Here is an 18,360-nt window from a genome sequence, read left to right as displayed (position 1 = left end):
CATCACAAGACACAACCCCAGCACCCTAGTGAGGGCCTGGAACCTTTCCAAGCCGGAGGAAGCCCATCGCTCTTGCTTCATCAGCCGGGTGACCCGGCACCAGCAAAAGCTTCTCGAGCATCGGTGTCCTCACCCAAAAAATGGGAAGATGGTACACACACTTCAGAGCTCTGGCTGAAGATTAAAGATCAGGCACAGGTGGCCTTCAGAGCAAAGAGGGTCAAGCACTATTCTGCTGTTGTTGGCATCGTGGGTTTTAGTCTTCTTCCCCTGGTTTCCACTCCCGTACTTGAAGCCCCACAGGCAGAGCACATGAACAGGTGAGGAGGTGAGGGCTCAAGCGTCAGTGATCGGCTTAGGGATCGCAGACCTCAGCCACTCAGCACACAGCATGAGGCATTCCTCTGGGCCTCTCTGTGCTCGGCTATAAATAAGCAGGCACGCCACCCCCTTTTGCCACAGTCACCCATCTGCGAACGACACAAGTCGTCCTGAGGTCAGAGCCAGCACAACAAAGAAAGCAGCCCTGAAGGGATCAAGGCTGTCCCCTAACAGCTCTCCAGGCCTTGCTGGGATGGTGTTTCCCCAGGAGAGACACATTTTCTAATTTGAACAGAGTCACCAGACGGGGTAGGGGCAACTCTGAAGCAAATGAAGGAAACATGACCCACGTGCCCTGGGAAAAGGGTCTGATGCTGATCAAACCCTTCCTGAAGCACCTACCTTCTTCTGCAACTGTTACTTACATGCATCGGCTAATCCCCTTTGTTGTTAAAGCCACTTGAGTTACTTTTTATTACTTGTACCCAAATGCAATAAGGTGATAAAACGGTTTCTGTCACCCCAAGGTAACCCAAAGTCTCCCTCTCTGGATAAAATACTCAGCCTGAAATGAATGATTCCACCATCTAACACATAAGGTGCTGGAGCAGTCCACGGAAAAAGCATCATCCCAGCTCACAGAACATAGCTGTTCCACATGAAGTACTTTGGGAGAATCAGCACGTCTCCATACACTGAGGTTCTTTAAGAGAAATGTGATCAGTAAACACATGGACAAAAATGGTCAAAAAGCACTTAAAAAACTACTTATCCCGAACTTCCACATTTAACAAGCATCCACCCAAACTGACACTCCAGCCTCTTCCTCTAGGAGCAGCTGGTTGTGACACCAAAGAACGATGACTGTCCTCAGCATTTGTAATGGCACTGTCTCCCGTGCTGTTCAGTCTGGGAGACACTAGCCACATGAGGCTGCTGAGAGGTAGATTTAAATTAATTATAGCACGTGTAGGGGCGCCTGGCTGGCTCAGTCGGTTAAGCGTCCGACTTCGGTTCCGGCCATGATCTCATGGCTCATGGGTTCGAGCCCCGCCTCGGGCTCAGGCTCTGGGCTCACAGCTTGGAGCCCAGAGCCTGTTTTGGATTTTGTGTCTCTCTTTCTCTCTGCTCCTCCCCTACTCATTCTCTCATTCTCTCTCTCCCCCCCCAAAATAAACATTAAAAAACTTTTTTAATAAAATTTAAAAATGAAACAGCAAGTACAGTGCTGCGGAAGAGGTCTCTCTAAATTATCAGGCTAATGCGGGATTCCCAAAGCAAGAAAACGAACTTTGCCCAATACATACACACACACCCAGGGTTTGCCCCTAGAAGAACTTTGAGCTCAAATAACTCCATTAGCCCTTGTATTCTTGACTCCCTTCCCCAACCAATGCGCATTCGAATGCAGAATGGGGTCTGTGACCGTCATTTATTAGGTAACTGGAATTAAAAAGCCTGGCGTTTATTATAAAGAGCCAGGAGCCTCAGACTTTGGACTTCCCACAACCAGCCAGAACTTTCTTAAACACTGTGGACTCACAGGGCCCACCCCCCAGAACTCTGACTGCATAGGTCTGGACTGAGGCCTAGTAATCCCAACATTGAATAAGCACCCTGGGTGACTCGAAATCAGTTGGCAGTTCTGTGGACCATTCTTCAGAGTTGGGGCATCCAAACTCCACTAGGCAGGAAGACATGACTCCGAACCACTCAGGAAGTCAACCCCAGATACTCAAAGCCTGAAAACTCTCCCAGGTAATTCTGATGCATCTTCTATTCACCCAAACCCAATTTGTGGGCCGCTGTTTCCAAAGCTGATCATTTTCTCCAAGCAGCTCTGCCCGCAAGCTGTTAGCAGCCATCAGGTGAATATAAGTGCCTGGTAACAGGTGCACAGGGCTATAAACTCCACCCCCACCCCCCACAGGCTTTTCTGGATGCCTCTGTTCCTCAGGAATTCAGGCAACAGGGTGACTCACCAGATTTTATTAAACCCCCACGATAGGCTCCTTCCACCAAAAAAGACTCCAATAGTAAAAAAACAACTATCATTCCCATTAATGCCTTCTTCCCACAATCATCTTCCTTAGAGATAATTATTTCACATAGAATAGCTTGAGCTTATGTTATTTATTTTTTTTTAAGTAACCTCTACCCGCCACGTGGGGCTCGAACTCACGACCCAAGGACAGAGTTGCATGCTCTACTGAATGAGCCGGCCAGGCGCCCCTTGAGCTTACATTTTTTGGTAAAATGTATCAGAAACTCATTCACATTGCTTAAGAAAGCTAGGCCTTTCTTCCTTAGGGCAGTATTCTCCCACACTTCAGAGAGACAGAAATAGGCAATACCTATATGAATATTTCCTTTGCTGGGCATCTGATCTCTCTGACTATTCTCTTATAAATGACGATATAAACATAGATAACACATCGATGTTGAGATAACACTCTGTACTTTTCATATACACTGTGGAGGTACCTAACTATGTCTGTGCACTATGGTCTCATTCAGCATGGCTAGAGACTCTTCTTTACCAAAGACCAAAGCTCAGGAATTGTATCAAGGATCACCTGGCCTAAAACACCATGGAATATAAGCTTTTCCAGCTACATCTTAATCTTGAGCTTTTAAAAAAAATTTTTTAATGTTTATTTATTATTTTGAAAGAGAGAGAGAGAAAGAGCACAAGCAGGGGAGAGGCAGACAGAGAGGGAGACACAGAATCCGAAGCAGGCTCCAGGCTCAGAGCTGTCAGCACAGAGCCCAACGCAGGGCTCAAACTCACGAGCTGTAAGATCATGACTGAGCTGAAGCACACACTTAACCAGCTGAGCGACCCAGGCAGCCCTAATTTGAGCATTGTAAAGTAGAAAGGAATCCAAATTTCATGCCAACTTGGGGGAATTCTGGGTGTCCCAAAAGCTGTTATCATAACCAAGGAATTGGATCAGGGCATATAGCAGCCTCAAGACGAAAACTCTCCTTACTTCTTTTTTTTTTTTTTTTTTAAGTGTATTTATTTAGTTTGGAGGCGGGGAGGGGCAGAGGGAGGGAGAGAGAGAATCCCAAGCAGGCTCTGTTCTATCAGCACAGCCCAACTCAAGACTTGAGCCATGCAATCATGACCTGAGCCGAAATCAAGAGTCAGACAGACACTTGGGGGGCCTGGTTGGCTCGGTCGGTTAAGTGTCTGCCTTCAGCTCAGGTCGTGATCCCATGGTTCGTGGGTTTCAGCCCGGAAATGGGCTGTGTGCTGACAGCTCAGAGCCTGGAGCCTGCTTCCGATTCTGTGTCTCGCTCTCTCTGCCCTCCCCCACTCAACTCTGTCTCAAAAATAAACATTTTTTAAAAATTAAAAAAAAAAAAAGACACTCAACCGGCTAAGCCACCCAGCCCCTCTCCTTAGTTCTGTCTCACCTCTCAAGCCCTGGATTACACAGACAATCTCCTACCTAAGATTCGAATTCCTACACAGTCTATTAGAATGTTCTTATTCTGAATCGGGTATGAAGAGAGGGAAGGGGATGAGGGAAGGAGAGAAAAGAAACAATACTCCAAGTCGAAACCTAGCAAAATGTGAATTCCATGTTGGGCTTTTGCTGCCCACTTCAGTTTTCGTTTCATAGAGGTCTTTTCTTCCTTGGCTCCTTGACAGAAAAACCGCATTGACTAAACTTGCAATCTGAATTACCTAAGTCCCTTTCCCCATCCTCACACAGCAAGCCTGATGTGACATGAATTATGCAATGCAGGACAATCCACTGCGCCGGCAGAAAAGCAACTGAAAGGCTGCCTTCATTTTCAAAACCCAAAATTCTACCATATAGCCCTGGCCCTGCAGAACAGATGCCCACTGGTCTTAGAGCCTAATCATGTTCTGAAAGTATCTACCCTTGTGGTAAAGGTCAGGGTCCTGATTTCTCTGCAGAATGTCCAAGAGAAGTGTGTCACTGGGGACGATCCTGCTATCTTTAAAACCTATGCGGTACACATAAAATTCATTTATTTCTTTTTATTTGTAAGGCCACACATATCACAGTAAAATCCCCTCAGAGCAGAGAGCATATCCCATTCCCAGTATACATCCATATAAATGTCATCGTCGAGATGCCATTTTGCACCCCGTTCAAAGGCGTGGTAGACCAGGACTCTAAGACAAAATATGCCACCAATTATGATCAGCTGTCAAAATATACCCTCTCCCCAGCTCGTCACAACTAGAACAGGGGAGCTGTCCCCAGCTGGGCCTCCAATAAACATACGCAGACTAGAGTGACAAACTGGATCACTTCTGGAACTTAGTACTCACTTCAACACACATTTATTGACCCTCACTGTGATTTGGTTACTATCTGGGGCCCTGAAAATACAGACAGGAACAAGAAATGAGATGATGGCTCTTCAAGTGAAAGAGACACAAATACATAACCGAGGGGCTGCAAACTTGTCACCGGGACCAAATATGGCTCCCAGATGTGTTTTGTTTGCTTCATCCATGCTTTTGGACCAACGTTTTTAAATTGTCAAAGTTCTTTTTTTAACAATTCAAGCTTTTAGATGCTCTTGAAAATGAAAAATCTGGCAACGCTGGGCCAACAATGCCACATTGTCAGCAACAGGCTGAAGCTAAGTAGTAACTGCTCCCTCGGAACCAACCGTGTCCTTCCAGTTTACCCCAGGTCCCCACCAGTCCCGAAAGCCCTTTGAAATACCTACTCAGCATTTGCGTCTGTGATGACTAGTATTAAATAGAAAAAAAATCTAGAACTAGGCAGTATGTGTCATAACTGAGGTAAGTGAGGAAATACAGGACTCTCACATACAGGCACCAAGGATAGAAGTTGATATGCTGTCTGAAGAGCAACTATGGTGGGTATTAAGTCATAAGAAGATAGGGGCACCAGGTGGGTGCGGTAAGTGTACCACTTCCGCTCAGGTCAAGATCTCACAGTCTGTGGGTTCAAGCCCCATGTCGGGCTCCGTGCTGACAGCCCAGAGCCTGGAATCCGCGTCGGATTCCTGTGTCTCCCTCTCTCTCTGCCCCTCCCCTGTGTATGCTCGCTCGCGCGCTCTCTCTCTCTCTCAAAAATAAACATCTTAAAAAGAGTTTAAAAGTAATATGATAAAATTCATGTGAGCCAAGAGTTCTAAACATCTGTACCAAGAAAAAATCTGAAGTCCACATTTTTTACATTTTTTAATGTAAATATAACGATATTCACCAATGTGCTGTGTAAAATACAAAGAGAAAACTACCTAAATTTCAATGTTCATCCTCCAAGCATGGTTTAATATAGCACAGCCTGAAATGGTTCTACAGCCACTGAAATGACAAAATACATATATGTGTAGTATATAGAAAAAACATCTATGATATTTAGGCACCAAAAAAAAAATTCATAAAACAGCATGTGTTGTATTATCCAATTTTCATAAGAAAAAGAACCTCTCAAAAAAAATACCAGAAAAAAGTGTATGTGTGTGTATAAAAATAGAGTATTAACACATATTTCTGAGTGTAATTACAGACAATGTAGATATGTTTTCCTTTCATATTCACATCTTTCTGTATTGTACACACTGTTTAAGTGAGGAAAAAATAAATTTCACAGAGAAAAGAAACATAAGCTGTGGAAGCACAAACCAACTATGAACAGTGATTGACAGTCATACTAGGTCACCATAATATTTGAGTATTTATAAGATTAGAAACCAAAACCTGGATGCCTATGCTTGGGTTGAGAAAAAATCCACACGCTCTAACACCAAGGAAAGTTCTTTTTTAACAACCTGATCCGGAGTTTTGAATTCTTAACCAAGCCACACAGACTTAAACAGGCTGATAGTTGGAGGAGGAAAGGAGCCTGAGCTCTCTATCAGATGTAAATTCTAACGCTCAGCCAAGAATCCAGGTGGTAAAATCCTGACTCTATTTAAATCAAGCCAAAGCGATGCCTTCCGTGGCCACATTACATAAGCCACAGGCTCCATCACTGCACACATCTGGTCAGAATCAAGGCCCTCTAAGACCTTCAACACAATTAATTCAATATTTTCTCTACAGTTCAAAATGCTACAACAACTGGCAGGGAACCATCTTAAATCATCATGGAAAAGTCAGACATATGGCTAAGTATATTTAATATGCCTTAAAAATAAGCCACAGATTTTCTAGCCAACAAGATCTCAGGCAAGAATCTTTATTTATTTAAAAGTTATGCCCACTCGTTACCCTCAAAAGAATGCAACTGAACAGATATTTCACCCACCTACAGAGGGCAGAGATTACAAACAGACAGAAAACAGGGATGCTGCCTTCAGGAATTCAAGAAACACACAATCCAGCATGGCAGACCGACAGGCAAATCTGCAATTATAAGACACAGCGGTCTTGAAATCAAGATGTATGTGGAGGGAGAAAAAGAGAGCTCAGAGGAAGAAGGAATCAGCAGTGTTGGTGAGGGAGAACAGGCAGGCAAGTAAGTAGAAGAACTTGACCATATGGAGCGGCACACTCGGTGTCCCGGCCCACAAACACTTTGGGAATCCATTTTCATTTCTGGGACTATCCTCGGTGGGGTCAACAGACGCGCTGTAACGCCCTCAGGTGGTAAGGGCACAACCCGAAAGAGGCACATCCACAATGACCCCCACAGTAGAAGGACACAGGGGCTCCTGGCTACGAAGTCAACACATTCCTAGTGTGTAAACCCAGGATGAGAATTTTGGAAATGGGTAGATCTGAGCTTGAATCTTATCTGTGTCAGTGGCGGGGTGGGGGGCGAGGATAAGTTACTTGCCCTCTCCAGCTCATTTCCTCGAGGCTAAAACGAGAATGGCATCATCTCCCTCAGCAAAACCCTTACCTGGGTCTCAGCAACCTATCAGAAGGTCAATAAATTAATAGTTATGATTAGTTTACTGCTCACAATTCAGATTCCCAGTCTCAACCCTGAAGTCATACATTAGAGCAGCATTTCTCAACTTCAGTCTTATGGCCATTTGGGGCTGGATAACTCTCTCTTGGGGAGAGTGGGAGGAGGGCTGAATTGCACACTGTGGGATGTTCAGCAGGCTCCCTGGCCTCTCCTCCCTAACTGCCAGCAGCAATCCCACATCTCGAGTTATAACAACCAAGTATGTTTCCAGGCATTGCCAAATGTCCCCTGAGAAGCAAAACCACCCCCAGTTTTAAACCACTGCTTTAGAGGAACTCACTGAAGGGTGTCCATTTCTCAACTGAAAAGCATCATGGTTGCTATTTTGTAGATAATTCTGGTAAACACTGCCTGTATGCCAAGCAGAGGACTAAGTGTTCTGCGTACGTCTACCCATTTAATCCTCAAAAACAGCCAATAAGGCAGCTATTATTCTCATTTTCGACTGGGAGTACTGAGGTTCTGGGAGGTTAACATGCCCATGGTTGCTCAGCTGGGAAGTGACAGAACCTGGATTTGAACCCAACCAGTCTGACTCTAAACCCTTATAACCCCAAGTCCCACTGCTGCCCTCGCATTCCTGATTTGAGAACCCAGATACAGTGCCAGGAAGATCAGAGGACCTCAGTGTCAAGTTCTCAAAGACCATTCTCCCTGGGACCCCCAGGAAATAGAGAAAGGACTTCTTCCTCTACACCTATACGCAACCAGGGACCTAATGACAGTAATTAAATCAACTTGTCACTGGTGAGGTCCAGGGTTTCCTTCTTACTTGTCTGAACTAATCCAACCACAGCCCTTTCCAAAAAGTGGCATCTGAATCATGCAGAAAAAATAAGGGTTTTTTTTCTAGACTTTAAAAAGCTCTCCAGGAAACTATACCACAACTATCTCTCAAGAGATTCTTTCTTCTCTCTGGACTGTTTTCAAAGGAGGAATATTCAAACAGTAACAGAAGCCAACATTTACAGAGCACACACTATGTGCCAGGGCCTATGCCATGTGGATTCCTTAAACCTCCTCATTTTATTCTTCCATCAACTCTAGGAAGTAGGTATCATTATGGTCCCCATTTTCAGATGGGAAAATCCTGGCGCAAAGAGATGAAACACCTTGCCCTGATTCACCTAGCTAGTAAATTTAATAATCTGGCTTCTAATCCAGGCCAGCTTAAATCCAAAATCTACACAGCTACAATACGTCAATAAATTGATATGCCTGGGTTTTATTACAAGCAGCATTGGTGTCCTGTTACCACTGTATCTAGCAATAATTCTGAAACGTGGCTTATAACCAGCGCATAATTGCCTTTTAGTTGCACCATCACACCACCGTCCATAAAGAGGGCTTCAAGTCTTGTCTCACGATAGGCTGAAAGATTGGCCTTATTGTGGAAAACATAACTGTGCCCCATTAAAGAGCACACAAAGGCCTCCGATGGCAATAATGGTAGGGCTGACACCTTAGCATGGAGAAAATAATTCTCCCATGTACTTATTTGTCTTGACAATGGAGATGGCACATAGCTAACCATGCTGGGAAGAACCTCTCACGGTCCATTTGAGGATGAGAGAGTTTGCAAAGTTCCCAGACATACTCAATATGGTGCTGCCAGAAACCCTTGACATGAAGACCAACTGAAAATGGTCATCAATGCCATCTTCAAGAATATTCCTGGTGGCACCTGGGTGGCTTGGTTAAGTATCCAACTCTTGATTTCAACTCAGGTCATGATCTCACAGCTCAGGAGACAGAGCCTCGCATCGGGCACTGTGCTGACAGCATGGAGCCTGCTTGGGATTCTCTCTCCCTCTCTCTCTGCCTGTCCCCTGCTTGTGCACATGCACTCTCTCTCTCAAAAAATAAGTAGATAGATGATAGATAGGTAGATACATAGATAGACAGATAAAAATTTTTTAAAAAGAATCCTGGATCAATCATCTAAGCTCTACTTGGCCACATCCACAGACTGCAAATGACAAACCTTGATCAAGGTTGATGTGACCCATCACGAATTACCCACATGGTCAGAGACTATCAAATATGGGAATTTTCAGATGCAACCGAGCTCAGGAGAGATTGATTCTAGTTCTCAATTTGCCAGTGGATGTTCAACAAATACTTGAGCACCTACTACGTACCAGGCGCTATTTTCGGTACTAGGAATATAGCAGTGAACAAATCGAGAACATCCCTGCCCTCTGAGAACTGCTATTCTAGGAGAGACAAAATGAGGATTTTACTTATCTTGAAATGATCTATGTAAAATGGAGTGGAATAAAGCAGAAAAAGGTTATGGGGAGTGACAAGTAGCGTGGAGTTAAGGCTTTCAATAATGTGGGCAAAGGAGGTGTCACTGAGAAGGTGATATGTGGTAAAAACTTGAAATTCATGAGGGAGCAAGCCTTCTAGATGTCAAGGTGGGGACTAGGAGGCCATGGATGGGGAGAGACAAGAAATGGCATAGGCCAGATCACGGGGGACCTTGTGAGTCACTGTGAGGACGTCGGTTCTCACTCTAAGGATGACAGAAATGATTATAAGTAATGGATTACTCCGTTCTTCAATTACTTAGCCATAAAAAGAGAAGATGATTATTTAATCATAAAATGTTCAAATTCCATCTCCTAATGTTGCTACATGCCTTCAGAAAGGTTAGCATCCAGAACACGATGGACTCAACACAGGACACTTGATGATAAAGCAGACATCAATATGATAGGCGTGTCCTTGATATCACGGGGGTTTGTTTGTGGAAACACCAAAACAAATTCACAAGAAATACGATATCAATGCAGACATCCATAGGGGTGCAGTATAGCAAAGCTCCAGTGTTTACGAGGGATTTTTCAAGGTTATTGATCTCACACAGAAGCTGCATAAAGATAGGCGAAAATGCCATAACCCACTTTTTTAGGATGTGAATGTCAGCCCTTAACCAATTTGACAGCCTTTATTCTCAGTGTATACAAAAATCAGTATATCCTGTTACACATATATACAAACTCAAGGAAGGGACCACTAACATCAGAGACTGGTGTTTTGCATTAAATAACCATCGTTTATAAAGCAACATCCTTCATGTAAACCCTTGTGGTAAGGAGATGTCAGAATGTTTTCTCTTATAAACCACTTAATTCCCCTTGGTGGATATCATCAATTCTGCCATCTGAAACCAGCTGGGTAATGAATGCCAACAAATGCAGTGAGCCAACTGTATGCCATTGCCTCATAAGGTCAAGTTAATCTATTTTTAAATAACATAGCCATTGGCAAAGGATGGCCACTGGAAACAATGGACAAGTTGGGTCGCCTGTCCTTGCATTATTTTTTCATGAAAGCTGTGGAATGTTCCACAGTGTAACCTAAAAATATCCTTCAGAGAGTGGTCTTTTAGCACGGAGAATAAAGATTGATTTTGAAAGTTTAAGTTAAAAAAAAAAAAGACATAAACACAAAGCACAATTTAAGAGCAAGAGAGGACAAAAATCAGACTGTTTTCTGCAGCAATGATCTGATTTGCTGTTGGCTGGAAAAATTGTACACAGGGACAATGCAACAAGAAAACAGAGGTAAGGTGTCATTCTTATGGATACTGACACACAGCAGATCCCACATCAACAGAAAACTGAAAAGCCCCCCATCATCCTGTCTGCTCAGTATCTGAAATTTCACTTCTCAAACTCCAGTGAAAGTCAATAGGCAGGAACACTTCAGGGTAATTCATTAAACTTGTGGGTCAATACAAATTATGAGACACAGGGAATCAGCTGATTGGAAGATCTGGTAATGGGAAAAAAAAAAACGTATCAGGGTCTTAAATCAGAAGAAATAAAAGATGAATAGAGACTAAAAGGGGAAAGATGTAGACGGCCTAGTCTACATAAAAGACCACCTAGTCTTGCCATACAAATAACAAGCAACAAAGGAAAATCCATTCATGCGTCCAACAAATTTTAGTGAGCACCTAGGATTTGCCCAGGTACTATTTTAGACCCTGAGAAACAGCAGGGTGAACAAGTGTTTTACATCCTAGGGGGAGGCGAGGCAGACAATAAAAAAGACACAAGGGGAGCCTGGCTTGCTCAGCTGGTAATATCTGTGACTCTTGATCTCGGGATCAGGAGCTCAACCAACCGCCTGCTGGGCACAGAGATCACTTTAACATAAATAAAAATGTTAACAAAAGAATAAACAGAAGATAATGCGAACCTGTGACAAGGCCATGAAGTCACAAAACAGGATGAGGGGATGGCATGAGACTCCAGAGCCATCTTATACAGGGTCAGTGATGTGCTAGGACCAGCTCACACCGACCCTGGAGAACCAATTACATGCATCTCTTCCAAACTCAGGCCACAGATCTGGGGCTTGTCTCCACGGCAGCCGGTTATTAAACATTTAGCAGCACACGACCTGACACAAAGGAAAAGAATCAATCTTGTGACCATCTGGGGGGGAAGAAAAAGCAAACCCAGGGACCCTGGAGCAGAATTCACGGGACACCAAGACAGGCAGGCCACTGTCTCAAAATGAGAATCATTTCGTTACCGAGCTGTTGTAGTATATCCCAATTGGTCAAAATAAACACACAACATCAAAACAAAACACAAAAAGGCACAAAGAACTACTTTCAATTGCATGTGGTCATAATTCCCTCATGACAGTGAGGGAAAGGGGCTGGTGGCGGTGGTGTGGTTTTTAAGTTGTGTCTTATTTATTGTCTCCATTCTGTCTAAATTGTGGACAGTTTCGGCTTCTGGGTAATTTGCAAAGCCACAAACTTCACCTACGAAAATATGTAAGCATGACCTATAATGTGACCAGTTTGGGAAACTACAATCACACCATTTTCAACTTTTGGAGTCGGGTTATTCATGGGATTGCAGCATTTTATGAGTGCAAAGGACATCCACGGCGCACCTGTTTATTTTGGGCACAAAAGAAATGAAGAGTGGCACCTGGGTGGCTCAGTCCGTTAAGCATCTGACTCTTGGTTTCAGCCCAGGTCATGATCGCATGGTTTGTGAGTTCGAGCCCCACATCGGGCTCCGCACTCACAGGGCTCCACAATGACAGTGCAGAGCCTGCTTGGGATTCTTTCTCCCTCTCTTTCTGCTCCTCTCTCTCTCTCTCAAAATAAACAGACTTACAAAAAAAAAAAAAAAAAAAGGAAAAGAAAAAATGAAGAAACTTACACCCAAAGAAGGTGATTTGCCAGAGAGGGTAGCACAAGCTGGCAGAGCCTGTTCTGGGAGCCCAGGACACCTGTGTCCTACACCATAGGCTCAGGGTTAGTCTGTACCTTAGGGAATTGAGTCTCAAAAGTGAGCCTCAGAATCACCTGAGGGCTTGTTAACAACTGCCCCATTGGCCCCGCCTCCTGAGGTTCAGAATCAGTAGGAAATTAGCACATCTAACCAGTTCCCAAGTAAGGCGACGGCCACTGGTCTGGAGGCCCTACTGGCCCACCGATGGAGCAGTTAGAAGCATGGGCTTTTGGAATCCAACACGGTTGAGTTCCAGCTCTACTTCGGCTACTTGTATGACCCTCGGAAAGGCTACCCAAACTCTGGACCTCAGTTTCTGACATCTGATTCCAGTTGTGAGGAATAAAAGACAAAATGTCCACAGAGTACTAGCTTAGCCAAGGACCGGGCACATTCTAAAGCAAGTGCTTAGCTTGTATCCTATAGCAAAGTATCCTTAATTACCTTATTTTCTTTTTCCACATACACTAGAATTCAAAAGACAGGGATGATTAAAGACTGGCAAAAATGTGGAGCGACTGGAATATTTCTGGCATCTCAATTCATAATAGCCAAAAGGGATCAATAGCCCAAATGTTTAGTGACAAGCAAAAATATTTTAAAAACTGGTATGTACAGGAACTCCTGGGTGGCTCAGTGAGTTAAGTGTCCGACTCTTCATTTCAGCTCAGGTCATGATTTCACACTTTGTGGGTTCAAGCCCCGTGTCAGGCTCCCACACTGAAAGTGCAGAGCCTGCTTGAGATATATATATATATATATATATATATATATATATATATATGTGTATATATATACATATGTGTGTGTATGTGTATGTGTGTGTGTATATATATATGAAAAAAAAACCTGGTATATACACATACCTACAATGGAATACTACTCAACAATAAAAAAGAACAATGAGGGGCACTGGACTGGCTCAGTCAGTAGAACATTTAACTCTTGATCTGGGGTTGTGATTTTGAGCCCCACATTAGGTGGAGAGATTACTTAAAATCTTTAAAAAGAGGAAGAAGGAGGAGGAGGTGGTGGAGGAAAAGAATGATACACACAATATGAAATCTCCAAAATATTTTGTTCAGCAAAAAAAAAAAAAAAAAAAAAGCCCAACACCAAAGAGTCTGTAGAGCTTTAGTTCATTGATAGGAACTTCAATAATAATAAAAAAAAAAACTTATCCATGGTAAAAGAAATAGGACAGCCTTTGCCTCTGGAGGAAGTGTGGGGAATGGACTGGAAAGGGGAAAGAGGGAAATTTGTGAGGTAATGGGAATATTCTAGATCTTGATTTGAGTGAACATAAAATAAACATATACATTTGTCAAAACTCACCGAACTACATAGTGAAGATATGTGCATTTCACTACAGATGAACATAATATATACTTACAAAGCATAACAAGTATATACATGCTATATTATAGATACAAAATAACACACTGTATATAACATAGACAGGTATCCATACATTTTTTTAAGCACCTTGTAACAAAAGACTGTCTCCTCCATCTAAAATGAACCAAGTCCAAGCTGGTAGACCCATGGAGCTTGGTTCCTTCACAATTCAGTCCTGCTTCATATAATACCATTTGCTACAGACTATTTTAGTCTGTGCATCTTTCCAGGGAGCTGCCATGAAATAGAAACAGAATTTTCTCCCACAGGAAGACCGTGACATTTCCATACAGATGGCACCCAAAGTGCCCTGTGTCCCTGGGAGTGGCTAGCTCAGGGTGTGGAAAAAAGTAACATTTTCCTTTACCACGTACCAAGGATGAGCCTACCTAATATGATTCAAACACAGCAATGAAGACATAGTAAGAGCAATTCTGTCGCAGAATTTAAATCATATTCTCGCCATGAAGGGGAACAGAAGATTAGTGAAATGCTCTCCAGTGCCATGTTTCTGTAATGAAGATGTTGAAAGAACTGTACCCATGTAATTATTACATAAAATAGCTTTCACACTGCAATGGATTCCATCCACATCTTAATGCTATCTTGAGTAGAAAAAGTAGATTTACACACACACACACACACATACACACACATACCTGCTATGAACAGTACTGTGCAGCACATAGAATGGTTCTAGATGAAGGGAAATAACATTTGGTGACAGTACAGTTTCCTTTCAATCCAGAGGTGTCTGATTTCAAACACACTTGATTATCTGACCAATCCTTCCTTAGTTCCATGGTGAGACAGCCTGGCATTATGTCTCTTGATCTTTGATGACTGGTGGACAGAGGGTCAGCCACATGCATCATCTTGCACATTAAAAATAAGGCCCCACATAGGACCCACTAGGCAGATAATAGATGGGTAGGTACCCCTGCCTTTCCTCCAACCCTCTCTCCAAAATGCTGACACCTGTAGCTGTTCCCACCAACTGCTTTGACACAGTGTTTTCTCTATAGTTCTATCAAGTCCTAACAATCCAGGTACAGGCATTAAATTCATAATCCAGGTTCCTAGCGCTAAAAGCTAGACTGAGAAATAACTGGTCAAAGTGAATTAAACATAATATATCTTCTTTATGGGGCACTTACTATGTGCCAGGCACTGCTCTGCACACTTTCCACTTATCATCTTATGTAATACCCAAACAAACGCCAGTTTACAATGAGGACACACTCTCAGGGGAAGGAGGTGTTAGACCTCAAGCAAAGCCTGGGGAGATGCACAATGAATAAGGCACAGTCTCTCTCCAGTAAGCTTGCCATCTAGTATGGAAATGAGGAGGGGCCTAACTCATAGATCAGAGTAAGTAAAAACTACAAAGTACACATTTAGGGGAGTCCAAAGGAAGAAGGGTTTGTTCAGCTTGGCAGGATGCTGGAGGGCTTCTTGGAGGAGGTGTCCAAGTGGAAGATGAAGACATAAATGGAGGGAGCTTTCTATAAATGTCAGTCCATCGCTTCCGAAACTACCAAAAGGCCTGACAATTCCTTCTGTCCCCCTCCTCTGTTTCATCTGGAACGGGCCTGCTTCCAAGGATCTGCTCAGCTCAGCCCAGCCCAGCCTTCCTTTCCTTTAACACATTCCTCCAGCTGCCACGTGCCCTTCCAGGCCCGCAGCACATATGGGAACTTTTCACCACGCTCAACTTTGCCACCTCCTCTGGTGCTTTTATGCGGGAGAACCTATGTCATGGCACTCGGTGGTGCAAGGGATACTTTAAGGGAATCAAGTCCTTCTCTGTTGGACTGATGCAAGGATAACCCCTTGCCAGCACTAAACTCAGGCAGGAGGGATTCCCCACCACCAGCAACCATCAAAAAAGTTGGCTTCTGAGAGAGGAATCTGCCTTCATTCCCTCCCCAGAAAACAAGCCCCCCAGTCCAGGAGGGTCATGTCCACCCCCCCACCCCCCCGCCCCGGCCCCACCTCTTTCTCCTAGTGCTTAAGGCTTGCATTGACTGAAACCCTCACTTCTGGTATCTGTGTGACCTTGGGCAAATAACTTATGCAATATCAGTCCCAGTTTCCTTATCTGTAACATGGGGTTTATAAAAACAACCCGATCACAGAATTGTCAGTCAGAGCAAAACAGCCCAAGGAAAGCATTCAACACAGAGCCTGGCACGTAGTAAGCTAACAGTGAATAGTAGCCACCATTATCATCATCAACAATGATGATGGTGGTGGCGGAGAAGGCAGCATAAACTTGGGCCAGATTCGCGCAGACAGAAATACTCCTTCTCCCCCCCCCTCCCCCCCCCCCCCCCCCACGCCTGGGGCTGGGCCACACGGTGGAGACACATGCGTCATCCAGCTCTGGGGTGAATGCAGGATCTTCAGGAGGCGGGCATAGGAACCGCAGGGCGGTCACGCCCCAGCCCACCTGGAGGGATGCCCTGGGGAAGATTTCCCGACGGAGGAGGTCAGTAACCATAGACCCCTCTTCTCGTTCGTACCCATTCTCCGGGTCTGGCAACAGATAAGTAGCAAAAGAACGCAGCGGCAGCGCCTGCTGCATCACTCCTCCGAGAAGCCTGGAGACCGTCCACTTTGCCCCTGACTCGGTTTCCCAAGCCTCCTCGCGCAGACAAGCCGCGCTGTACTCGGTGGCTGAGATAACAGGTTGGCAAACCGGGCCTGGGAAAAGTCTCTCCGCTGCCCGGAGGAAACCTAGCCCCCTCTTTCCAACGCAGGTGGGCAAACAATCCACAACCTCTCAACAACTTTGCTCATTTCACCACGACAGGGCGCACGACCCCAACTTCCCCTCCAAGCTGCGCTCGGAGGAGGAACGCGGGAAATCGAGATGCGGCGGGGGGCTCTCCGCAGGCCGCTCCCCGTTTTGCGGGCGCCTCCGGGAGGCGCGTGCCGTCTTACCTTGTCTGACGGCTTTGAAGGTGACGGCCTCCTTGCAGCTGTCGATGACTCCCAGCACGTCATAGCGGGGCAAGCCGGACACCCGGATCCCCTGCACCTCCAGAAGCAGCTCCCCCTCGCCCAGCCAAGGGCCCTCGCCGCCGCCGGGAAGCCCCGCCGCCTCGGCCGCGGCCACCGCTCCGACATACGGAAACTCCCCGTTCTCCGCGCCCCCCAGCACCGTCACCCCCAGCTCGCCCTGGGGTCCCCGTCTCACGGTGCATTCGTGAACCTTGCTAGTCCAGTGGTTCTTCTTCTGGATCACTCTCGACATGATGGGCTGTTACACCCCTCCTCCCCCCACAAAAAAATAAATGAGAGACAGGTGCCCCCCACAGCACAAGCCCCCAGGCCCCCCCGCTGGTTCATGGGAGGGACATCTCCCCCCAAATAACGCAACGGGAGGGAGAAACTTGGCAGCCTCGCTCCCCTGCACACACTCGCTCACTCAAGCCATCATAAAACAAACTTTCTGGTCTTCCCCGCGAGCCCTGCACAGGCGCCCGCGAGCTTTGTTTGCATTCCGGTGCTTCTCGGTCCACGTTCCGGCGCCCGACCGTTCTCTCCGGGACCAGAGTCCACTCTGCGCCGCTCGGGTTATTTTTTTTCCTTCCTTCCTTCCTTTCTTGCCTCTTAGAAACGCGGTGTCTTCTCTTTTCCTCCCGCCTGGCTCGCCTTCCCTCGCTGGCGGGCTGTTCCTGAGGGTGAGGGAAGCCCTTCCAGACAGTTGCTGGGAGCCCTGGAAACGCGGTAGCCGAGCGGGGGTTGGGGGGGACAGGAGGGAAGTGCCTGCGGCCCCTTTAAGCAGATACAAAGGCTCGGCTTGTTTTGTTACAGTTCATTCTATTCCGCGCCGCCGAGCGCAGCGGCCGGCGAGAGGAGACGCGCGCGCATGCGCCCCGCGGCCGCCTGCCGGCCGGCCCGCCCTACCTCTCCTTCCCGAAGGGAGAGATTCCAGTGTGCTTCCCGTTGGGTCCTAAAACCTATCTTGCAGACGGCAACTCACCCGCCTCCACGCACCCTTCTTATTCCTCCTTGCCTTGCCTTGCCCTAGAGTCAGCCCATCACTTGGGGCTAGGGGGACGCGCACGTGTTTTACTCCGACTGTTTGCAACTTTTCAAGTACAGGCAACCTGGCTTTGGCATTTTAAACCCATTTCAAACAGGTGGGGGTTGGGGAGGCTCACACACTCACCCTCGCGCTCACACTCACGCACACACGCACGCACTCACGCCTGCCTAAGCCTCCTCGCCGCCCTCGGCCAGTGGCTGGCCACGCTGTCGGTCACCCCGCCGGGCTCGTCCACCCCCGCCCCTCCCCCCCCCCACACCGCCCCGAGGCAGTTCAGTACCCCAGAGCCGGACGAGACCCGGAGTCGCGCGTCTGCTCCCTGCCTGCCTGCGCCCGCCGGTTCGGGTCCTGGAGCTGGGACTGCCAGTGT

General features: G+C 46.0%; 1 protein-coding gene across 17 annotated transcripts in view; it reads right to left on the bottom strand.

Moving 5' to 3' along the window:
• MAGI1 (membrane associated guanylate kinase, WW and PDZ domain containing 1) overlaps positions 1-17,824 on the bottom strand; it is a 630,408-nt gene extending 612,584 nt beyond the window's left edge. For 12 of the 17 annotated variants that reach the window (XM_027039175.2, XM_027039177.2, XM_027039178.2 and 9 more), the window contains exon 1: positions 16,880-17,822. In XM_027039175.2, coding sequence (XP_026894976.1) covers positions 16,880-17,192 — 313 coding nt within the window. In that variant the 5' untranslated portion in view covers positions 17,193-17,822. Of the gene's footprint in view, positions 1-16,879 lie in introns of all 17 variants that reach the window. The other 5 variants (XM_027039185.2, XM_027039188.2, XM_027039186.2 and 2 more) reach the window with 2 other exon arrangements.
• Between the last annotated feature and the right edge of the window lie 536 nt (positions 17,825-18,360).

This window comes from Acinonyx jubatus, chromosome A2 (assembly GCF_027475565.1).
Source record: "Acinonyx jubatus isolate Ajub_Pintada_27869175 chromosome A2, VMU_Ajub_asm_v1.0, whole genome shotgun sequence".
Classification (NCBI taxonomy): Eukaryota; Metazoa; Chordata; class Mammalia; order Carnivora; family Felidae; genus Acinonyx; species Acinonyx jubatus.
The sequence above is the reverse complement of the archived record's forward strand: the minus strand, read 5'-3'. Positions and strand labels throughout refer to the sequence as shown.